General features: G+C 51.2%; 1 protein-coding gene across 8 annotated transcripts in view; it reads right to left on the bottom strand.

Moving 5' to 3' along the window:
• The window catches only part of PAX8 (paired box 8), a 65559-nt gene that overhangs the window by 23428 nt on the left and 26754 nt on the right, over window positions 1–15377 (bottom strand). For 5 of the 8 annotated variants that reach the window (XM_027966760.2, XM_042246074.2, XM_027966763.2 and 2 more), the window contains exons 3-7: window positions 5541–5706; window positions 3428–3628; window positions 1530–1618; window positions 1111–1236; window positions 493–668 (exon numbers count right to left, since the gene is read on the bottom strand). In XM_027966760.2, coding sequence (XP_027822561.1) covers window positions 493–668; window positions 1111–1236; window positions 1530–1618; window positions 3428–3628; window positions 5541–5706 — 758 coding nt within the window. The remainder of the gene's footprint in view (window positions 1–492; window positions 669–1110; window positions 1237–1529; window positions 1619–3427; window positions 3629–5540; window positions 5707–15377) is intronic. The other 3 variants (XM_027966761.2, XM_027966764.2, XM_042246076.2) reach the window with 1 other exon arrangement.

Genomic DNA, 15377 nt, shown 5'->3' with positions numbered 1-15377 from the left:
TGGGAGGAAGGCATTCAGCGAGGCGGGCACACCGTGTGCCAGGGCAGAGAGGTGTGAACAAGAGGAGCGTGAGCATGGCAGGCACAGGGGTGGGGAGGCGTGAGTGGCTCGAGGCGGGGCCGGAGGTGTCGGTGGAGGTCACGCTGTAAAGGCCGGAGCTGCAACTTTATTGCTGTAGGACCTGACCCTGCTATCTGGGGGAGACACTGTGGCAGGGGGATGGCACGGTTGGTTGCATTGCTCTAAGCTCAGAGGCTACAGGTGAGGGAAGGCAGGGGACTGGAAGGATGAGCAGGAAGATGCTGCTAGTGTCTGGTGAAATAATGCCCATGATGGCCTTGGAGCTGCTGGAAGCACGTGCCCTGGGCCCATCAAGCAACTTCTAGATGCTTTTAGAATTGCCAGTTGATTAGGGAGCTTTCAGAGACCATGTCTTGCTCTGCCCTCCCTCCCACCTGTCTGCTCACCTCCCGTGCCCGGCTGGCCCCTCACCTGCTCGCCTTTGGTGTGGCTGGGGGAGGCGTAGGCCTCCGGGTAGTGCTGCCGATCAAAGGGGCATTCGAGCGACTCGAGGTGGTGCTGGCTGAAGGTGTCCGTGCGGAGGTGTTTGCGGGGCCCGCTGCTGCTGCTCTGGGAGTCAATGCTCAGCCGGCAGCTGTCCTGGTCACCTGGCAGGCATCCCCCAGCAGGGAGAAAGCTTTCAGGGGGCTTGTCGACCCATCGCCCAGGCCAGAGTGGGGAAGGAGACTCACTTGGGAAGAGGGAAGAGCAAGACTTCCAGGTGGCTTAGAGACAATCCACAAAGTCCTGGGCCTAAGGGGGTCTCTGTCTACTCAGTAGTAGTAGTATTAGTCACTCAGTCATGTCTGACTCTTTGTGACCCAGTGGACTGTAGCCCTCCGGGCTCCTCTGTTCATGGGATTCTCCAGGCAAAAATAATGAAGTGGGTAGCTATGCCCTCCTCCAGGGGATCTTCCTGACCCAGGGATCAAACCCGTGTCTTCTGCATTGCAGTGGATTTTTTTTACCACCTGAGCCACCAGAGAAGCCCTGTCTGAGCAGTTGCCCTCCTGCACCCCCAACCTACCCTCTCGTCCCCCCAACACTCACTGTCATCCATCTTCCTCTTGCTGTCGCTGCCAGGCTGGGCGATCCCCAGGAGCCCATTGATGGAGTAAGTAGAACCCAGAGAGTCCGACTGCGGAGATTCTGGGGGCGTCACAGCTGAGCTGGGGACTGCAGTGGGGCAAGACAGAGGGTCAGGATGTGGGCCTGACACCCCTCAGAGCCCCTGCCACCACCACAGAGGAGTCAGGGGCCCTGCCTACTGGTGCCAGGGTTCTGGCCTGCGTTGTTTCCAGCCCTCAACATTTCAGAAAATCTTCCCTGGGATTCCAGCCAGGTTTGGGCTCAGTTCAAACACATGGGTGTGTCTGTGTGGACACGTTTGTGTGCAACTCTGTGTGTGTACTTGGATGGGAGTGTGTATGCAAGGGGCTGATTGTGACTGTGGGACCCTCGGCACTCACTCAGCGTGTGTCCTGGGCTCAGGGACTTAGTGGCCACGCAGCTGTCCATGGGAAGGTTGAATGGCTGCTGCACTTTAGTCCGGATGATTCTGTAAGGAAGAGAAGAAAGGCTCTTATAGCAGGAGACAGGGCTTCTGGCTGCCTCAGCTCCATCCACCTTTTTGAGATCCCACTTGAGTATCTATAGACACCTCAAACTCAGCCCATTCTTTTAGCTGCTACATTGCATCCGACTCTTTGCAACCCCGTGGACTGTAGCCCACCAGGCTCCTCTGTCCATTGGATTTTCCAAGCAAGAATACTACAGTGAGTTGCCATTTCCTCCTCCGGGGATCTTCCAGACGCAGGGATGGAACTTGAGTTTCCTGCATTGTAAGCAGATTCTTTACCCACTGAGCCATCCGGGAAGCCCCAAACTCAACCTGTCCACACTCAAACCCACGACCTTACTCCTCACTCCTGGTCCTTCCCACTGTTCCCGTTCCATGATTAGCCCACCGGTCACTCAAGGCAGAAATACAGGCGGGGCTCGGTATCTGCCTCCCTCCCTCCTCCACTGAGCCGTCATCAGGTTTGGCAGATTTGACCTCTTATCTCTCTTCAGCTTTGATCCCTCTCTGCATCTCACTGCCCCCGCTAAACTCTACCTCCAGGGTCACTCACTGGCCCTCTCCTATCTGCTCCTGACCCTTTCTAATCTTTTCTTTCTATTGCAGCCAGACTGGACTTTCTGAAATGCAAGTCAGCCTTATGGTTAACATCTCACGTGCAGGTTCTTGCCATTGCTTATCGGTGAGAGGTAAGAAGACATAGCGTGACACCCGGCCTCTGAGGGGCAGACAGCCTTTACTCACATCTCCACCTCGGTCTACCTTTGCGCTCCCCTTCCCTTTACCTGCTGGCTTTCTTTTCAGCGTTTCGTTTCTTTTTCTATTGGCCATGCGGCTTGTGGGATCTTAGTTTCCCAACCAGGGATCGAACTCAGGCCCTCAGAAGTGAAAGTGCAGAGTCTTAACCACGGGACTTCCCTCTTTCAGCTTCTTGTATAAGATCTTATTAGCCACAGGGCCCTTGCATGTGCTATCTCAAGCTCCTTTCACTCCCCCTTTCACCTAGGTAACTCTTATTTGTTATTTCTTACTTGGGACATCTTTTCATAACCTCCCTAAACCAAGCCACCTGACACCAGCTCAATGCCCTCATATTTTTCTCCCTAGCCAGACTTAGAACTGCATTTTTACAGTTGTTTGTGTGGACATCAATTAGGACTTGATTAGTGGTCTGTTTTCCCACTGGACTGTAAGTGCCACACAGACAAGGCTTGTGCATCCTCAGGGCGTACATGTGTGCTAAGTCATTTCAGTCGTGTCCGACTCTTTGCAACCCAATGGACTGGATGTTCCTCTGTCCATGGGAGTCAGGCAAGAACACTGGAGTGGGTTGCCATTTCCTACTCCAGCCTTAGGGCCTACACATGAGTAAATTATGTGTGAATGAATGAGTGAGTGAATAACTGACTGAGGTGGTGACTGAATGACTGAATGGCTAAGCAAATGGGTGGATGCTTGAATGAGGTCTTGTTAGGGGTTAGGGGTTAGGGGTCTTGTGTCTCATGCAGGAAAGGCTCGATTCAAGAAGAAGTTTCTTTTATTGAATGAAAGAGGATGTGGTATGTGGGGAAGGAAACTGCAGGGAGTCCAGCCCTGGGGAGGGGGATAGGTTAAGGTGGGAGTGGGGATGCTATAGAGGGGTGGTACCTACCCTGGGCCCAGGGCACTTCCAGCCTGACTTTTCAGCGTGCACCGCCCTCCAAGGTTCTGTTCCACTCAAGTCAGGTCTCCATCATGATTCCCCCAAAGCCCAGGGACCCCAGTCCCCGGCTGCGGTGTCCCTCTCACCTGTTGATGGAGCTGACACTGGGCACAGTGTCATTGTCACAGACACCCTCGGCCAGGAGCCGGTCCCGAATCTCCCAGGCGAACATGGTTGGGTTCTGCCGCTTGTAGTCCCCGATCTTCTCCACCACCTTGGGGGTGGCCACCTTAGGCTTTGAGCCCCCTATCACTCCAGGCCGGATGCTCCCAGTCTCGTAGTACCTACTCCAATAGAGAACCCCAAAGAAGTACCCAGTAAGCAGGTGGGGATCTTTGGGCAGCAAATTAGCCAGACTCTCGTTCCCCTCTGAGGCTTCTTGGGGAAGGGCCTGAGGGGGTGAATGGTGACCCCCAAGGCTGGTCTCTGGCACCACGATCCTGTCACTGCCTGTTTCCCTTGCATGGGTAGGTTTATGCTGCTGCTGAACCAGAACGCTCTTCAAAAGGCCTCACCCTGTGATGCCTGGTTTCTCTCTCTCCTGTCATCCCTCTGGCCAGTCTCCTGCACCTGAACACCTTCAGGAAGCACCTTATGGAGCACAAAAGATCTCCCTTCTAAGGAAGGACATTTTGAGTGTGCTCTGTGTGTATAAACAGGCTCAAGGTGGTGGCCGTGTGCTCCATCCAGTTTTCCTCGGCTGAAGCTTGACTGACTGTTCTCGACCATCCTGGTTCTACTCCTCCTTCCCCAGAAAGCCAGCTGGGGTCATTGGGCCCTCTGCCCTGACTTTCTGGTTTCACCTTTGTTCTCCATAAAACACCTCCAACCCCACTCCACCCCACCCCACAGTCCCGGCCACTGGTTTTCCACCCGGTTACATGGTTCAGGTTGAAGCTGGTCCTCATGGACTCTGGAACACCAGCCTGGCTTGGAGCCCTAGCCATGTCCAGCTCCTTAAGCTAAGCCAACTCTCTTGGGGTCTCCCCACACCCCATCCCCCATCCCCCAACCAGCTGCTTAGGCAGATCAGTGACCTGTGTCAGGATAGCCTACCTCTCCTCCTTGGGGGAAACTCTGGTCTCTTCAGCCATGAAATAAAACCTGGCTCTTTAATACTCCCTTTAGGGTGTCACCATCCACTAGCACTCAGCCCCTCTTAGGGTGCTGCAACCCACCTGGGAAACCCCTCTCCTGACCCCAGGAGACCTGGGGACCACACTTTTCCCTGATGACTTCCACCAGGGAGGCAGGGCTTCCCACATTCAATTATTAGCCTTGACCTCTTTGAACCAGAGCTCCTCCTGAATCTCACTTATGGGTTGGGTAAGGGAGACACTGAACTGACACAAAGCCCAGAAAACCCCACGCATGGGCACTTCCACTGGAAGTGGTCCTCCAGGCTGGACTACGCTTTGCTGCTCCTGGTCCCTCCTGAACCTTTAGGTTAATAGCTCTTAACTCTGGCTGCAGAAAATTAGAATCTTAGGGCTTAACACTATACCCAAACTTGGGCTCATTCCCCTAAAGTTTTGCCTTAACTGGTGTGGGCCGGAGCTTAGACATCCAGTTCTTTTCTAAATTAAGATTCCCCAGGTGACTCTACTGTGCGGCCAGGGTTGTGAACTGCTGATCAGGAGTTAGCGTTCGTAAGCGTCACCTGGTCATCTCATAAAAATCACAGTGTCCTGATCTGGCTCCCAGAGAGGGTGCTGCCATGGGCCTGGTCTGGGGCTTAGGATCTGCATTTCATCAAAACACCCCAGTGCTTCTGTTGCAAGTGCTCTGGGAGTTACAGTTTGAGAAGCACAAACTCAGACACTCCGCGTGCTGGAGCGAGACCTCAGGAGCCACCTCTGATTGCGTGTCCCCTCCCTGTTGTTGCTGTTCAGTCGCTCAGTCATGTCCGACTCTTTGCGACTCCAAGGACTGCAGCATGCCAGGCTTCCCTGTCCTTCACCACCTCTCGGAGTTTGTTCAAACTCATGTCCATCCCTTGGTCTCAGCAGGGGGGAAGCCTTTTGGGAAGATTCTTCTGCTTTAGGAACAAAGAAGCGCATAGAAAACAGGACATGGGGCAGACGAGCAGCAGATGGGCGAGGCCCGCACATCCTGTTCAGACCCTGGGACCCAGGCCAGACACCGGAGTGGACCCGAGTCCCTGGGAGGGAAGAGGGTGGGGGTAAATTTTGTGCTTACCTGCCAAGGATCTTGCTGACACAGCCATGGCTGACACGGAGCTGGCGGGAGATGTCGCAAGGCCTCACGCCCTGGTGGGCTAGGTCCACGATGCGCTGACGCACCACTTCAGGCAGGGGTCTGCCATTCACAAAGGCCCCTCCCAGCTGGTTCAGCCCTCCGTGGCCTGAAAGACAGTAACCCGGGGGGACTGCTGTCAGGGCCACCAGGCAAAGAATCAGGCAGCATGTGGCCCTGGCTGATGAGAGCCCCTAAACGAGCTCTGTTGGTCACACCCCCTGGGGCTCCTGCTGTACCCCTCTGCTTCCCGCCTCTGAGTAGGGGCTAGCTCAGGGTGGCAGGGGCAGGGATGTATGATGCCACAGAGGGGCATATTCCACTCTGGGGACCTTTTGTGTCTGCTCAGCATCCTCTCGTGGGCTCCCCAGAGGGCTCAACAGATAAAGAATCCACCTGCAATGAGGAGACACAGGTTCAGTCTCTGGATCAGGAAGATCCTCTGGAAGAGGAAATGGCAATCCCCTCCAACTCTCTTGCCTGGAGAATTCCGTGGACAGAGGAGCCTGGCAGGCCACAGTCCATGGGGTTGCAGAGTCAGACATGACAGAGTACACACACGCAGTCTCCTTTCAGACCCCCAGCACCTCACTCCAAATAACAATCCCATCACCTTCCTCTACCCTCTGGAAAGTATCTAAGGAGTTGAGGATTCAGGTTGTCTTCCTACTCTGATGCTGAACTGTGTAATCTTGGGGAAGTCTCCATGTTTTCTCTGCGTCTCTGTTCACCTCTAAAATGAGGGCATGGGACGAAGAAATCAGTGGTATTTAAGTGTTTTGTCCTCATTCTTCTTTTGAACTATAGAGCAAGATTTTTTAAGCACAAAGACAATGAGAAACCCAGACTCAAAAGAATAAAAGCAGAGCTTCTCTGGCTCAGCTAGGACAGAGCGGGCCTTGTCCTTGGGCTCCCAACTTGAGCTCTGTTCGGAGCACTGAGAGGCAGGCAGAGACCTCACTGGCCCATGTTCTGGGGCTTCCAGGACTGACGTGCCAGGCAGTGGGCAGTGGCACAGAACGTGGACACACCGTGATGTGCGCCTGTCTCCTTAGCTGCCTTCCTGACTCGGCCTCTACCCTCCAGCCCCAGCGTGTGTTTCATTCTGAGCCCATCCACCTATTCTCAACGCATATTTCTTGAGTACCGACTACATGGCAGGCACTGTACCAGGCCCTCCCAATGTTGAGTTGGATAAGGTAGGTATGATTCCTGTACTTGCCTCATGGGGTTCAAATGAAGAGTTAGACCAGCTGGTGGCCATGTGGCCACATCTGGGACACCAGAAATGGACCTGAGCCAGCACTGGGACTCGGACATGAAAGGGGTTATGGGAACCCCTGGAGGGGACCAAGCCCAGGCTCAGGGGACCAGAGAAAGGTTCCTGGTGTTGGTATTGGTTTAGTTGCTAAGTCGTGTCTGACTCTTGCAACCCCATGGACTATAGCCTGCCAGCATCCTCTGACCATGGGGCTCTCCAGGCAAGAATACTGAACTGGGTTGCCATCTCCTTCTCCAAGGGATCTTCCTGAACCAGGAATCGAATCCAGGTCTCCTGCATAGCAGGCAGATTCTTTACCAACTGAGCTGTGAGGGAAGCCCTGGAAGAGTTCCTGGAGAAGTCTAAAATGAGGCTGAAGATAAAGAGGAGTCAGACTAGAGAAGGAGATGAGGAAGAAAACTGTTCCAGGCAGTGGGAACAGCATGTACAAAGGCTTAGGTAAGAAGGCCTCTGTTGGATTTATTAACATACTCAGTTCTCTAAAATCCCTAGATTCTGGGTGGGCGAACTTCAGGCCTGAGGTCTTCCTTTGGCCAATGAGGACACCAGGGCTTAGAGAGTCACAGTGAACATTCATGTAACTGATGTGACTCAGCGTGCATGATGGGGGGGGGTCAAGATCTAACCAGGAACAAATGCTCCTGTTGGGGCTGCTGGGAGAGCCCTGTTCTATAGCCAGAACAGATCCTGGAAACTTGGCCTTGGCCCTACAGTCCCACGCTAGAGATGCCATGGTCCCAGCATGATGATTTGGTGATCTGGCTAGGATGGCAGAGCCCCGGGGTGGGAGTCAGGGGGAACAGGCGGGCGGGTAAGGAGGAAGAGCCATTGCCAGGCCTCCTGTGTCAGCCTGTTAAGGACTATTTATGGCTGAGGGCTGGACGTGCCTCTGCTAGGCACACTGTGCTCATTACTGCCCACTGACTTAGCACATTCAGAACTGCCTTGCAATGACCCCTCAGGGGCTCAAGCTGTCTTCAGCAGAGCGGTCAATGTCTGTTTTTTTTCAAGAGGCTACAAGTGCCTCTGGCCTGCGCACTGAGTCAGGAGGAAAAGCCCGCTAGCCAAACACCTGGCAGGAAGGACGCTATGATCCATCTCCCTAGTGGAGGCCACTGGGTGACCTTGGGCACTGCTTCCACCTGTCCAGTTCTAGGCAACTGGCCTTAGCCAGTGTGTTTCCACCAGGGCCAGGAAGACATCCAGGTGCTCAGCAGAGAGGCCTGAGCCCGCTTTGGAGAGGGCTGACTTCTCACTGGCCACAGGCAGTCCTGGAGAGTGGCTCAGCCTTTCCACCCTCACTCCGGTCCTGCTGCTTTTGGCTCTTCTGGATCCAGACACTGAACACAAGGGGGCACCAGAGAGCCACCCAAAGGGGCAAGACCTGGAGCAGCTCATCTTTGTCCCCATTTTCGAGAATTTAAGACTGCCAAGCCATCTAGGAGCTTAGGTGTCCATGCTAGGTCCACTACATCTGAAAGCTAGGGTTCCTACAGGTGGAAGTCTTCACCCCTAGAAAGGCAATTGGTTAAAAAAAAAACCCAAAGGCTATTTTTTTGGTAGCATGAATTGGGAATTGTGCCTTAAAAACAAACCTATCCTGTTTCTCCATTGAAGCTGAGGGTCACTGTCCTAAATCTTCCTGAAGGGCTTGCTGATCGATATCCTTAGAGACTCAAACTCTCTGGAACCCGTTGGAAGGGTTATTTACTGGATCAGCTGGCATCTGTGTGAAAGGGAAGATGTACTCATACCTCTGGCTCTTAAACTGTGAAGTCCCTGGTGATTTATTTCATTTTATTGACTTCTGAGTTCTTTATATGACCGTGCAAAGGGTGTTGGGCTAGATTCCTGTGTTGACTCTGCCTATTTTAATTTCTTTTTTTCAGTAGTTTTTTTATTCTGAAAAGTTGCTTGAATTCTTTTAAAAAATTCTTTAAATTTCCTTCTGAAGAGTAGTTTCTTTCTCCCCCTCCCAGGCTTATTATTATTAATTTGTTTATCCCTCCATGTATACAGTATTTTACCATCTAGTCATTTTTTTAAATAGTAAGTCCTTGTTTGTTACCTATTTTATTTATTTATTTTTTTGGCCATGCCACATGGCACGTGGAATCTTAGTTCCCCATCCAGGAATCAAACCCACACCTCCTTCACTGGGAGCACAGAGTCTTAGCCACTGTTGTACCAGAGAAGTCCCTAGTTATCTATTTTAAATATAGCAGTGTGTACCTGTCAATCCTAAACTCCCAATCTTTCCCTACCCCCTTTACCCCTTGGTAATGATGAGTTTATTTTCTAAGTCTGTGAATCTGTATTTGCTTTGTAAATAAGTTCATTTGTATCAGTTTTTTAGGTTCTGCATATAAACATTATCATATGATATTGTCTTTCTCGCCTTATATTTTTTATACATTTTTTTAAGAGTTACGCTCCATTTACTGCCTGTTTTAATTTTATGATTTGAGAAAGTTGGGGTTTTTTTCAAGCATATTGTTTCTATCCACTTATTAAGAACTAAACAAAACGTCCTGCAGTGTCTGATGCTGACCTCAGGTGATGGCTGGTAAAGAAAATTTCAGAGAAAAAGTAACTGCATGTACACCCCCCACCTCAGCCCCATCTTCTTAGAATAATGATTTTTATTTTTTGTATATTACAGTTTTCATCTCTTTTGATCTCAACACATATATACGAAGTGGGTGTATGCTTAGTCTTGAAGTCTTATCTGACACTTTGTGACCCCATGGACACACAGACTCCAGACTCCTCTGTCCATGGAATTCTCCAGGCAAGAATACTGGAGTCTGTTGCCATTTCCTCCTCCAGGGAGTCTTCCTGACCCAGGGTTGGAAACTGTGTCCCCTGTGTCTCCTGCATTGGCAGGTGAATTCTTTACTCACTGAGCCACCTGGGAAGCCCGTAGATACCAAGTACTGAGTATAAATCAGAACACTGGGAAAGTCACCTTGAACAAGACAGGAAAGCTGGCCCTTGAGGACCTTACAATCTTTGGAGAGATGCAGTCAGATAAATTGAACTCCCCTGGTGGCTCAGATAGTAAAGAATCTGCCTGCAATGCAGGACACTTGGGTTCCATTCTAGGGTTGGGAAGATCCCCTGGAGAAGGGAATGGCTAGCCACTCCAGTACTGTTGTCTGGAGAATCCCATGGACGGAAGAGCCTGGTGGCTACAGTCCATGGCGTGGTAAACAGTTGGACACAACTGAGCGACTAACACACACGCAATCAGATAAATTGGGGATCATCATGTTAAGAGAGAGGTTTTTAGGAAGAGGTAAGTCAGATGCCAGAGGAGCCCAAAAGTGGTCAGAGGGAAGCTGTAAGGCAGAATGACTAGGAGGTAACCAGGAGAAGAAGCTTCCATAGGAAGAAAATCCACACACAAGGCTTTGGTGCTCTCAAGACATGGAAAGACATTTACTATAGCTGTCGGAGAGGCAGGGTAGAGGGTGGAAAGAGCCTGCTGGCTGCGAATGGAGATAGGCCCAATGGTTTGAGGTTTGGAGCCGAATCCTCGTCACCCAAAGGCTTTTGTCCCTCCTGTGTCCGGTGTGGGGGAGTGGACGCCTTTGGGCGAGTCACCACCAGACTAGCAGGCTAGAGGTGGGCGCATCCTTCCTTCCTGCCCCAGGGTTACCCACCATACTGACCACCTGTCCATGTGGCTGTGAACCAGGTGGGCTCTCAGGCCGGAAGCCAGGAATGAGTAGGAGCCCCTGGTTGGGCGGGGGTGGGAGGTGGGGAAGGTGTGACCCAGGAAGAGGTTTGAGGCTTCCTGAACAAAGGCCCTTTGTTGGTCTGGAGGTCGTGGGGGTGGAGGAAGAAGATAAGACGGCCTGGCTGGACATAAGTGGCTTCTGACTGTGAGATCCTCAGACAAAGGGATGCCAGCTTGCCTGGGCACAGAGAACTCTGAGCATATAGTGAGGGGACAAAGCTCTACAAAGGTCTGGGTGAAGCCTGCGGTCCAGAAATGTATATTTTGGAAAAGTGGCCATTTGGAGAGATCTGAGGGCTTTCTTTTGTCATTCTTCACTCCTTAACAGCGCTCTGAGGAGTAAGGATGGTAGGGGGAAAACAGAAGGGGCTTTCCAGGTGGCGCCAGTGGTAAAGATTCCACTTGCCAATGCAGGAGACACAAGGAACATGGGTTCCATCCCTGGGTCTGGAAGATCCCCTGGACTAGGAAATGGCAACCCACTCCTGTATTCTTGCCTGAAAACTTCCATGGACAGAGGAACCTGGCAGGTTACAGCTCATGGGGTTGCAAAGAGTCAGACACGGCTGAGCACGCATGTACGAGGACCAGAGAAAAGTTATTGCCCCGAATTCCTGCTACATGCACGGTACTCAGACCCTTGAGATGTAGGATAATTTCCCTGTGCCCCACAATCTTTTTTCAATCTTGATTTAATTTTTCTTGGCCATGCCACATGCACAGAATGTGGGTTCTTAGTTCCCAGACCAGGGATTGAACCCATGCCACTGGAGTGGAAGCACAGAGTTTTAACCACTGGACCATCAGGGAGTCCCTGAGCCCCATAGCCCGAGTCTTAGTCCCAGCACTGGTTGCACTGGACAGTACCTTGATCTGTTTAGATTCTTTTATGAGCTCTCAAGGGCAGGAATCCTGTCTTTGTCTACCTAGCACCTGTTACAAAAGTTTAATTAACACTTTGGTAAATACCTGTGGCAGAAAAGTGCTTTACAAATGTGAGGGGGGCTGTTGTGATGGTTGGTGAGTGGATTCCCCACTGCGAGACCCCCAAGTCCCATTGCTGGGTACTTTCCCCACGTTATGTTCTATCTAATTTCTCACATTGCTGCCTAGCCCGAAAGCGAGAATGGTTCAATGTATTGTGCTGTGAAAATTTCCACTTGACTATCTGGAGATTTTTGTTTCAGCCTAAAAGAACTGTCAAGACGAGCATCTGAGCCTTGAAAGCACTGCAGTGGAGGGTGCAGTGGCTGCTCTCAGGTGCCCTGTAAATCTCGCTGTGCCTACTTGTCCTCCCCAAGGCACGGGTCCCCAACCTCCAGGATCTAATGAGTGATGATCTGAGGTGGAGTTGATGAGACAATAATAGAAATAAAGTGCACAATAAATGTCATGCACTTGAACCATCCCAAGACCATCCCCTTACCCTCTACTCTGTAGTTTAATTGTCTTCCAGGAAGAAGGTCCCTGGTGCCAGAAAGGTTGGGGACTGCTGCCTCGAGCATGGTGGCCGTGCCAGAGCTGCCCAGTCTCTGACCATCTCAGCCACATGATGTTGTCTCCCCAGCACACTCACCTGCGGGCCTGTGGTTTCCTGCTATAACCTCGCAGCTGTTCCCTTAGGCTCCATGCCTTTCTGGCACAGAAAGGAATACAGACCAGGACCTCTGCCTCAAATCACTGCCAAGGGAGACGCTCCAGGGCCGTGGAGACCTAGTGTTCCAACCTCTTGTCCCACCTTCCACCCTAAGTCTACATGCTGAGTCCCTCCATATCTATGAGGTTTAGGTTACCTGGGCACATTAAGCCCTTGGACTACAACACAGGGGCCAATATGCTGAGAAGCAGCAGTGTGCATCTGGTTTTACCCTGGACTTGCTGCGTGACCTTGGTCTCTGTGCCTTGCACTCCTCCGACCAGAGGAGGAGAGACCAGAGAAGGGTGACCAGAGAAGAGAGACAGTAGGTCGGTAAGGCTGCTGCTTGAAACCCTCTCATCCGTCTCTCACTGGTTCCTTCCACCTGTGTCGCAACTCTGTCCATCAGCCTCCTATGTCTTTGTCTTTTATATTAGTTGTGCGTTCTTAGTCGCTTAGTGGTGTCTGACTCTTTGCAACCCCATGGACTGTAGCCTGCCAGATTCTTCTGTCCATGGGGATTCTCCAGGCAAGAATTTTGGAGTGGGTTGCCATGCCCTTCTCCAGGGGATCGTCCCAACCCAGGGATCGAATCCAGGTCTCCCACATTGCAGGCAGATTCTTTACTGCCTGAGCTACCAGGGGAGCCCAAAGAAGAAGTAACTAACTTTATATTATGTCTCCTTTTTTTTTTTTTTTACCAGGCCCATCCCCTGGACCTGCAAACAACTAAATTCATCTATGCTGCCTCCCCAGCATCTGCTTATAAAACAAAACCAAACCTCCCCTTGACTAGGAAACCTCTCTTTCTTATTGATGTCAACCAGATTTCAACAAGTGGTCATACTTGGCTGTTCCTGTGTCCTTTCCTTCATCCCTTGCTATTCAGGGATCACCCCGTGATATGCCTCATGCTTAGCAGGTGCTCAGATGCTAGGAAGTTGGTGGATGGCAGGTGCTGAGTTATCCCTCTTAAAGAGTCTTCCATAACAAGGCTTGGAGCTTGGTCCCAGTTCCTTGTGTTTCTCTTTAATGAGGTTCTCTTCCCTGCTTTGTTCTATGTTATCTACTCTTTTTTCAGGCTTCATTCAGGTCTCAATGCTGCCTCACTCCACACCGTCATCCTTGGTGATCCCCCTCTCTCCTTGTTTTACCTTCTAACCCTGTACTGGTGGGATCCGGGCATCCAGCTATCTTCAGTCCGGATCTCTCCCCCATTAAAAAAATAATTTTGTTTACTTATTTCTGACCACACTGGGTCTTCATTGTGCTGTGTGGGCTTCTCTTTCACTGCAGCGAGCAGGGGTTACTCTCTGGTTGCTGTGCAAGGACTCATTGCAGTGGCTTCTCTTATTGCAGGGCACGGGCTCTTGGGCGTGTGGGCTTCTGTGGTTGTGGCTTCCAGGCTCTGGAGCGCAGGCTCAGTAGTTGTGGCTCACAGACTTAGTTGCTCCACAGCATGTGGGATCTTCCCAGATTAGATATCAACCTGTGTCTCCCGCACTGGCAGGCAGATTCTTTACCACTGAGCCACCAGGGAAGTCCTTCCCTCATGTTTATATTCAGCTTGCTATCAGAAATTTCTGGGTGACAGAGGCACTAAGACTGTCTGGGCTGGTCACAATACCACCCGCCATGGAAGCATAAAACCTGACCTTCAGCTTCATCAGAGGCCACCTTCTACCACACTCTCTGCACTACATGCTCAGAGACCTTGTCTGTGACCTTGGAGCTCAGTGTGTCCTCCTGTTTTGGGGCCTTTGCACACGATATTCCCTCTGCCTGGCTGCTTCTTCTTTTTTAAAAATATGTATTTCTTTATTTGGCTGTGTCTGATCTTAGTTGCATCATGTAGGATCTTTTATTGAGGTGCGTGGACTCTCTAGGTGTGGCTCAAAGGCTCCAGAGTGGTAGGCTCATGGGCTTTCTCACTATGACGCATGTGGGATCTTAGTTCCCTGACCAGGGACCATACCCATACCCCCTGCATTGCAAGGCAGTTTCTTAACCACTGGACCATAAGGGAAGTCCCTGCCTGGCTTCTTCTCTGAAACCTTAATCTCTAATGTAATGCTTGATGCACAGTAGGTACCCAATAAATGCTGGTTGAGTTCATTCCTAGAAGGAAGGGAAGAGAGGGGAAAGAAGGGAGAGAGGGAAGAGAGGGAGGGAGGGAAGAGGGAGGCAGGAAAGAAAGCAGAGCCAAAGCAAGCTGAGTGAAGCCCACACATTCTTTGCTTTCAGCAGAATTCTGTCTCTCAATGACACATACTCTCAGACATGAGTTGTTTTAAACAGGAGGCCCAGACATCATGACACAGGAGAAGAGAGGTCTGCCTTCCTTCTGCAGGAACCATGGGATGAATGCAAGGGCCTTTCAGTTGGCTTTCACATCCAACCTTCAAGGTCATCACTAAGGTGTGACGCTTGTCAGGCTTACACCTTTGCAGGGAGCATAATGGCTCACACACACCCTTGTCATTTGGGCAGGACAGTTATGTGAGATGAATATTCCTGTCACCAGTTTACACCAATAAGAAGACTCACCAACTCAAGACTTTGGGTTCCAAATTGGGAAGCCATTTTTTCCCTAACCCTGGCCATAGAGGGCTATGGAGAATGATGAGGGGTTTACAATGCTGGTAGGGAGACTTCTTGCACCGAAGGAAAGAGCCACAAAAGCCGTCTCCAGCTAGGGAGGACCACAGTTTGATAGCAGAAACCTCTTCTCCTGGCAACTGGGACATCCCTGACTCAGAGACCCACTTGATAAGTTTGTGACTCAGGGCTGTGGGGTGATATTACCCTTGATGTCTGTCCATAAAAAAGAAACTGGTTCCCCAGACCTCATAGCCAAGGAGTTCAGCACTGTGTTTTGGGTTCAAGGCCAAGGATATGACCAAGCCAGTCCTGGGATCCTGTTTCCTCTGACTTCCTCTGGCATTAAGTAGAGCATCAGTCAGGAGCTGATCAGAAAACACAAATCTGTTTCTAGGTATTCCAGCAGAGGTGCTTGAATAGAGGGACCTGTTTATCTAGGTGGTTGGAGGCTGTAAGAGCAGGGAGGAGCACTGGGATAACCCCGAGACAGTAACTGTGGAAAGATGCCCCCATTCCTAG

Source organism: Ovis aries, chromosome 3 (assembly GCF_016772045.2).
Source record: "Ovis aries strain OAR_USU_Benz2616 breed Rambouillet chromosome 3, ARS-UI_Ramb_v3.0, whole genome shotgun sequence".
Classification (NCBI taxonomy): Eukaryota; Metazoa; Chordata; class Mammalia; order Artiodactyla; family Bovidae; genus Ovis; species Ovis aries.
The sequence above is the reverse complement of the archived record's forward strand: the minus strand, read 5'-3'. Positions and strand labels throughout refer to the sequence as shown.